At 44.6% G+C, this 7,443-nt stretch overlaps 1 protein-coding gene across 1 annotated transcript; it reads right to left on the bottom strand.

The window, feature by feature from the left end:
- Positions 1–4,465: 4,465 nt before the first annotated feature.
- Positions 4,466–7,132, bottom strand: MYOCOS (myocilin opposite strand). The gene is made up of 2 exons (XM_028165619.2): positions 7,038–7,132; positions 4,466–4,625 (listed from the first exon to the last, which is right to left on the bottom strand). Exons 1-2 carry the CDS (start codon positions 7,130–7,132, stop codon positions 4,466–4,468), a joined length of 255 nt encoding a protein of 84 aa, XP_028021420.1.
- Positions 7,133–7,443: the final 311 nt, after the last annotated feature.

The raw sequence follows: 7,443 nt of genomic DNA, 5'->3' as shown, positions 1-7,443 counted from the left end.
GGTCACAGCACACACATAGGTAAGGCCAACCCTGCTTGCACAGCCCTGCCCACGTTTCCTTTTCTTTCCCTCCGCCAGCTACTGCTTCTGGCTTCAGGATGGAAGAAGAGGGTGACGGAAGGAGGAACAGAAGGGAGAAGGAAACTCTTCACTTAGCTTCCAGGACATTAAACTCCTCCTCCATTATGGATTTCTCCTTCTTGGTTTTTATTTGTTTGTTCTGCTGGTTCTTCCTTTTAGTCTGTATTAGTCAGTGTTCTCCAGAGAAATAGAACCAATAGGAGATATATAAGTATAAATACAGATTCAGATATAAAAAGAGATTTATTTTGAGGAATTGGCTCATGCAATTGTGGAGAAGTCCCACTGTCTGCCACCTGCAAGCTGGAGACCCAGGAAAGCTGGTCCAAGTTCAAAGGGCTGAAAACTAGGGGAGCCAATGGTGTCAATCTCAGAGCAGGGTAGAAGACCCATGTCCCAGTTCAAACAGGCCAGCAGGGAGCAAAATGGGTGAACTCCTCCTTCCTCCACCTTTTTGTTCTTTTCAGGCCCTAAATGGATTGTATGATGCCCACCCCTACTGTGGAGGGTGATCTACTTTACTGAGTCCACCAATTCAAATGCTAACCTCATCCAGACACACCCTCACAGACGCATCTAGAAATAATGTTTAATCTGGGCACCCCTTGGTCCAGCCAAGTTGACACATAAAATTAACCATCACATAGCCCCAATCTCTTAAGATTGTAGCACCCCAGGGCTCACTTTAGGGTTTATCTACTCATTCATCTGGTGATCTCGTCCAGCATCATGGCTTTAAATGCCATCTCTATGCTGACAATGCCTCAAATTTATATCTCCAGCCCAGACTGCTCCTGAACTCCAGATTCATACATTCATTTGCCCACTTGACTTCTCCATTTAAATGTCTGTTAGGCATATTAAGTGAGCAAGAATAGAATTTCTGAGTTTTCCCATCCCACCCCCTCAGACACTCCAAATCTACTCGTCTTGAAGCTGATGGAAACTCCATCCCTCCAGTTGCTCAGACCAAAAATCTTGGGGTCATCCTTTACTCTTCTCGCTCCCAACCCCTCATCTAATTCATCAGAAACTTTTATTGGTTCTATCTTCAAATATATATATCTAGAATCTGACCACCTTTCTCACCATCCCAACTATGACTTGTCCAAATTATCATTGTCTTTTTCCTGGATTACTACAGTAGCCTCTGAAATGATTCTGTTCCCTCCCCTCGTACAGCCCGTCCTCCACACAAACAGGCAGAGCGCGCGTCTCCTTTTCTGGACATACTCCAGACCTTCCCAGCTCATTCAAAGTCCTTACACAGCCCCACGTGATCTACCTCCTTCCCCCACCACCTGTGACTTCATCTACTAATGGCCCCTGATTCACTCTACTCCAGCCAAGCCCCACTGGCCCCTTCTCCTCCTCTGGATACACCTTTGTCTTAAGGCCTTTGCACTGGCTCTTCTCTCTGCTCTGATGTCCACACACCTAACTCCATCACTGTCTTCAAGGTTTTACTCAAATATCACCTTCCTAATGAGGCCTACCCAGACCACCCTATTTAAAATTGCAACTCACCTGCTTCTTCCTCTGCCACTTCTAATCTCTCTTACCCTGTCTTATTTTTTTTAAATGTCTTTTCCATTACAATTAACATCTCCTAACATATAATTCGTTGTTTTTAAATTATATATACCTTTTGTCAGTCTTCCCCCACTGGAGTGTAAATTCCATGGGGGCAGTGATTGTTTTGTTCAGTAATATGTCCCTAAACCCTCTTGCACTGTTGGTGGGAATGTAAATGGATACAGCCACTATGGAGAACAGTGTGGAGGTTCCTTAAAAAACTAAAAATAGAACTACCATACGACCCAGCAATCCCACTACTGGGCATATACCCTGAGAAAACCATAATTCAAAAAGAGTCATGCACAAAAATGTTCATTGCAGCTCTATTTACAATAGCCAGGACATGGAAGCAACCTAAGTGTCCATCAACAGATGAATGGATAAAGAAGATGTGGCACATATATACAATGGAATATTACTCAGCCATAAAAAGGAACGAAACTGAGTTATTTGTAGTGAGGTGGGTGGACCTAGAGACTGTCATACAGAGTGAAGTAAATCAGAAAGAGAAAAATAAATACCGTATGCTAACACATATATATGGAATCTGAAAAAAAAGAAAAAAAAAGATCAGAAGAATCTAGGGGCAAGACAGGAATAAAGATGCAGACCTACTAGAGAATGGACTTGAGGATACGGGGAGGGGGAAGGGTAAGCTGGGACAAAGTGAGAGAGTGGCATGGACATATATACACTACCAAACGTAAAATAGGTAGCTAGTGGGAAGCAGCCGCATAGCACAGGGAGATCAGCTCGGTGCTTTGTGACCACCTAGAGGGGTGGGCTAGGGAGGGCGGGAGGGAGGGAGATGCAAGGGGGAAGAGATATGGGGACATATGTACATGTATAACTGATTCACTTTGTTACAAAGCAGAAACTAACACACCATTGTAAAGCAATTATACTCCAATAAAGATGTTAAAAATAAATAAATAAATAAATAAATTGACTCATGACCAAGATTTAACACAGCCAAAAAAATAATAATAATATGTCCCTAGAACAGTGTCCAGCTCACACAGTAGGTACTTAATATTTTGAACACATGAATAAACAGAAAAAATATCCTGGAACTTGCCCAGAAACAATCAGAAATAAAACTACCTCAAGGGGTACCCCTTCCCACAATTTTCCCTCCTTGATTCTATGCTTAACTGGCTGTGTGACCTTAGACTAGTCACTTAACCTCTGTTCCAGCGGTAATAGAACTTTCTGTAATGACAGTCATGCTCTGTATCTGTAACACCCAGTATGGTAGCCGCCAGCCACATGTAGCTATTGAGCACTTGACATGTGGCTAGTGCAAGGAACTGAATTTTATATTTAATTTTGATGAATTTATGTTTAAGTAGCCACATGTGGCTAGTGGCTACCCTATTGGACAGTGCAGGTTTGTTCTCTCATCTGACTGAGGATGAGGTCATGTGTGTGTTGAGCCCCCAGCTGGCGATGACAGGTGCTCCAGGCATGCTCTCCCTGCTTCACTGCTGCGGCAGCAGACCACAGGAAGGAACCTGACTTCCACATCAGCAGCACAGCCCGCTGGCTATGTGGGGAGGGGATCTGAGCACACATAAGGGTGGGCTTGGAGGGAGAACGCCCACAAGGACTCTGAAGAAGTGAATGCAATAAAAGATGGCCCTGTTGGGGGCCAGGGCAGGCCACCTCAAAATGTGCCTCAATGGTGTATGGATTATCTTAAATAAGTTACTTAAGAAACGACCAATGCAAGAGGAATACTCTGACCCTCCTTTCTGTCTGACCCTAAAAGTAGGAAATAAATCTCTCACATAATCGGACACACTTATGGTCAGAGAGAGAATTTGGGTTGAGAAGCCTGTGTAAACAAATCTTGTTACTTCTTTTATTTACTACTCCAAGCCCAAACTCTGTTTAGATTCTTCATTAATTGAGGACCCCCAAACCTAAATTTCTTTGTCCTACCTATTCCTCACAAATGTATTGTTTCCTTGTCTAAAAAGTATAAAAACTGCCTGCTTTGGCCACTTCTTTGGTCCCAATTCCATGAGACCTCCATGCACATGAATTAAAATTTGTTTCTCTTTCTCCTGTTCATCTGTCTTGGGTCAATTTTACTATTAGTCCAACCACCAGAACTCAAGAGGAATAGAGAAGGAAATTTCCCCCTCCCCAACGGCAGCTAAGGACATTTCCCAGAAGTGGATTTGAATTATCGCCTCTTTGATGCTTTCTGACCCTTCAGAAGAATCCTGTGAGTCCCTAACTAGGCCACTCTGCACTTGGCTGCTTTTCAAGTTAAGTTTCTTCTGTTAGAGTTTGAAATTCACTTAAATCTCCAAGAAACAAACTTTGAAAATATCGTCCATAAATGTGAAATGCAGCCCAGTCCGAGCCCAGGAGATGCCACAAAAGACCACAAAACTGTCATATCCCAGGCTAAGGTTTGAAAACCCAAACCCCTCAGGGTTCTCTGGAGCTCAGATCTTTAAATTCAGATTTTCACTCATCCAGGTTTAGTAACAAACACTGAGGCCTGATAATTTTTTTTTTTTAATTCAAATACAACTGACTACCATAAGTGTTCTACAGTGTGGCATAAATTAAAGACCAAACAGAGACGTCAGAGACTTGGCTTGAGAAACCAAAGATTACTCTAAGTGCATGAGTAAGGATAAACAATGCTCAACAGTGGTTGTAGGAGAAGAAAACTAGGAAAGAAAGAACAAAGATTTTCCAAGAGGGTCTTCAAAGCCAACCCCAGTGACTTCACGGAAACTGTTTTTTGGAGTTTTCTGTCAAAGTCTAGTTCAAAATGACTGATGTTTTAGGTGCTTAAGAAGGAAACTTTGGAGTCTTCAGTTGGAGAAGGAGGTGGGGCTGGGGGTACTTCGGAGCCAGCTGTACTAGGAGGACGAGCTTGTCCCAAATCCATATCTGAGGGTATCTCCCCGGTTTCATCACTTTTCTTGGTAAATCTCTCTTCTCTGGGAAGAAAGGCACACTGAATGTCATTTAAAGATGGGATTTTTAAAAAGAACCCCCAGATCCCAGCACCTAAAGAGCATACAGCATTTTGGAGGACATCCTGACTCACCTACCCACGTTTACAGAGCCATCACCTGGCAAAGATAAGATACACTCTATTCACACTTCGTGTGTCAGCTCTTCTCAGAGACAATTTAACCATCTCCACTGGTCCCATGGAACCAATGTAGCTGGGGTCCACCCCTACCAGCCAGCTGTCTGTAGTTTCAGCCCAGGGCAGGCTCTCTCTCTCTCAATGTTTTATTTGCATACCAGCTATTCTCTGGCTAGTTCAGCCTAGGCTCACTTCAGCTCTCCTTTCTGCCTAGTCACCCCCTGCCTCCCTGTGCCCACCTCCAGCCTGCCAGGTTCTCCTTCCCTTCTGCTAGAATGCACCAGGCATCTCCAGTCTACTCAGGTCTGGGCAAACCCTGCCTTCAAGGGAATAGGACTAGCCAGTCAAGTGATTAGAGATTCAGAATTAACTGTTCGCTGAATGAACACCTACTACTCTGGTCTAGGGACTTGGAAATTAACTAGAAACTAACTACATTCAGATTCTCAAGGACAGCTCACTCCTGTTAAGTTTTTCAGCTGAGGAAGCTGAGACAGAAGGCGATTTACCCGGGTCATATGGCCAGTAAAATACAGAACTGGAATCCAAACTCAGATTTCCTAATCACAAGTTCACTGCTGCATCTCCCAGTCAGAGCTGATCCCTAACGTTGCCGCGGGGATGTGGGGGAATGGGGAGGGGCTAGCAGGGAAGGAAGCTAGGAGAGGCCCCAGAACTGTGGGATCTCTTCCTTCCTGAGTGGATGTTAGAACATAGTGACCACAGCACCCTGGAGACAATGCCCACTCCACAGTCTAACCAGTGGTGTCAAATTTGCCATGCAGCCCCATCTGTAAAGGTTTAAAACTCCATACCTATGTTAACTAAGAAATTGTACATAATTTTTAAAATCAATTCACTAATATCTTACATCCCAACAAACTCTAAAGTCAAGAAGCACTGTGAACAAACTGGACGGAAGTCCCTATTTCAAATCAATAATTTTTATTTTGGGCCAACTTGTCAGGTTTCATAAAATCATTATTTTTAAGCTCGTACTATACCTGCAGAACTCAGACCAAAAGTGTCAGCTCTGCCAATTGTTGTTTACTCATATCTGCATTATTAGAATGACTTCAACCCAGGTTTCTTGGCAGAAATTTGTTAGGCCACTTGTCTCTGTTGAGGGTTGCGTTCATTAAGACTAAACACAATAACTTATAAGTCCACTTAACCCACACAGACAAACTGCAGCATGTTGGCATTTGCTGCGAGTGAGTGAAGCAGTCCAGTGAAGCTGGCCTTCCTCCAGCTTTGCAGCTCCCGACCTCCCACCTGGAAAGTCTCAGTCTACACACGACCTCCTGACACGCAGGAAAGGTGCAGCATCCAACCAAACATCAATTTCAAAAGAGCTCGGTTTTCATATGAATTGGAGTCCTAATGTTTTCTTTATATACCTTTATATATGAGATGTCTTGGGCACCTGACTGGATCTGGGGATCTCAGACCAGAGGGAGCACAGAACATCCCACAGTGGCCATCGTAGGCTTGCCGGATTCAGCAAAGGAAAATACAGGGTGCCCAGTTAAATTTGAATTTCAGATAAACAATTTTTTTTACTGTAAGTATATCACAAATATCACGCAGACTTACTTAGGCCAAAAAAAACCCCTTTTTGTTGTTCATCTAAAGTTCAAATTTAACTGGGCATCCTGTATTTTATCCACTGAGCCTACAATCAGGGGAAGGTATCAGGCAGTGAGTGGACTTGTTTGAGAACTCCAGCATGCAGCTCAGGCAGCTAACTACGCAAAGGCAGGCAAACCCTCTCCTTCCCGCCAGATAAGCTGTTGAGGCCTCCCCTTTCTAAGGGCATGCTAGCACAGTCCTGGGCACCAGGTGCAGAGTCATGAAGGACAAGAGCAGTCCTTGCAGGGAGCTTACAGCCTAGCTGGGAATGAGGACAAGCTTCGGGGAATCCATGCTGTTCCCAAACTTTGCAAAGTCATGCATGTTTATACTGAGAGGGTACGTCATAACTTCCAGCTGAGTATCAAAGTGACCCTCACTCCCCAGTCAAGAGCCACTGACCTGAAGTTCATCCCAGCGCCCTTATCATTGCCTATTGAAGGATCACGTGACAAGGGTCTGTTTCCCACAGTGGGTGACAAAGTGTTTTCTCATCTGTAAAATCTGCCTTGCTGCAATGGATGAATACATTTACATAAACCAGCGTCTGGAGGCATTTTACGGCACTTGGTGAGAATCAGCATTTATGTTCCATCCTAACCCCCACCAGAGACCCCGGAAATACCTCATGGTCATGGTGATTCGGCGCCTGGTCACCTCGGAGGCCAGGTCTCTGTAGGGGAGGTTAATGCTGTTGCCCACGGAGCCTTTCTCTGCCATGGCCTTGCACTCAGAGGATTTAGATTCACCGCACCTGTGAATCTAAAACAAAAGCACCAGCAAACACGCTTCAGGGGTTGGGACTGGTCTGCCTGGGTCCAACAGGGCACGGTTTGCAGAGGACTTTCACTGCCATGTTCTCAGCGGGTCCTCCTTACAGCCCGCCCCCCTTCCCCCATTCCCCAGCCCCACCCCTGTCGTGAGGCAGACATTCAAATACCTGCTGGGGGGGAAGAGCGAGGTCCTCCCCACCTTAGATAGAACAGGTATTATTAACCCAATCTTGTGATATGGAAACCAAGGGCAGCTAT

Source organism: Balaenoptera acutorostrata, chromosome 1 (genome assembly GCF_949987535.1).
Source record: "Balaenoptera acutorostrata chromosome 1, mBalAcu1.1, whole genome shotgun sequence".
NCBI classification, from domain to species: Eukaryota; Metazoa; Chordata; class Mammalia; order Artiodactyla; family Balaenopteridae; genus Balaenoptera; species Balaenoptera acutorostrata.
The sequence above is the reverse complement of the archived record's forward strand: the minus strand, read 5'-3'. Positions and strand labels throughout refer to the sequence as shown.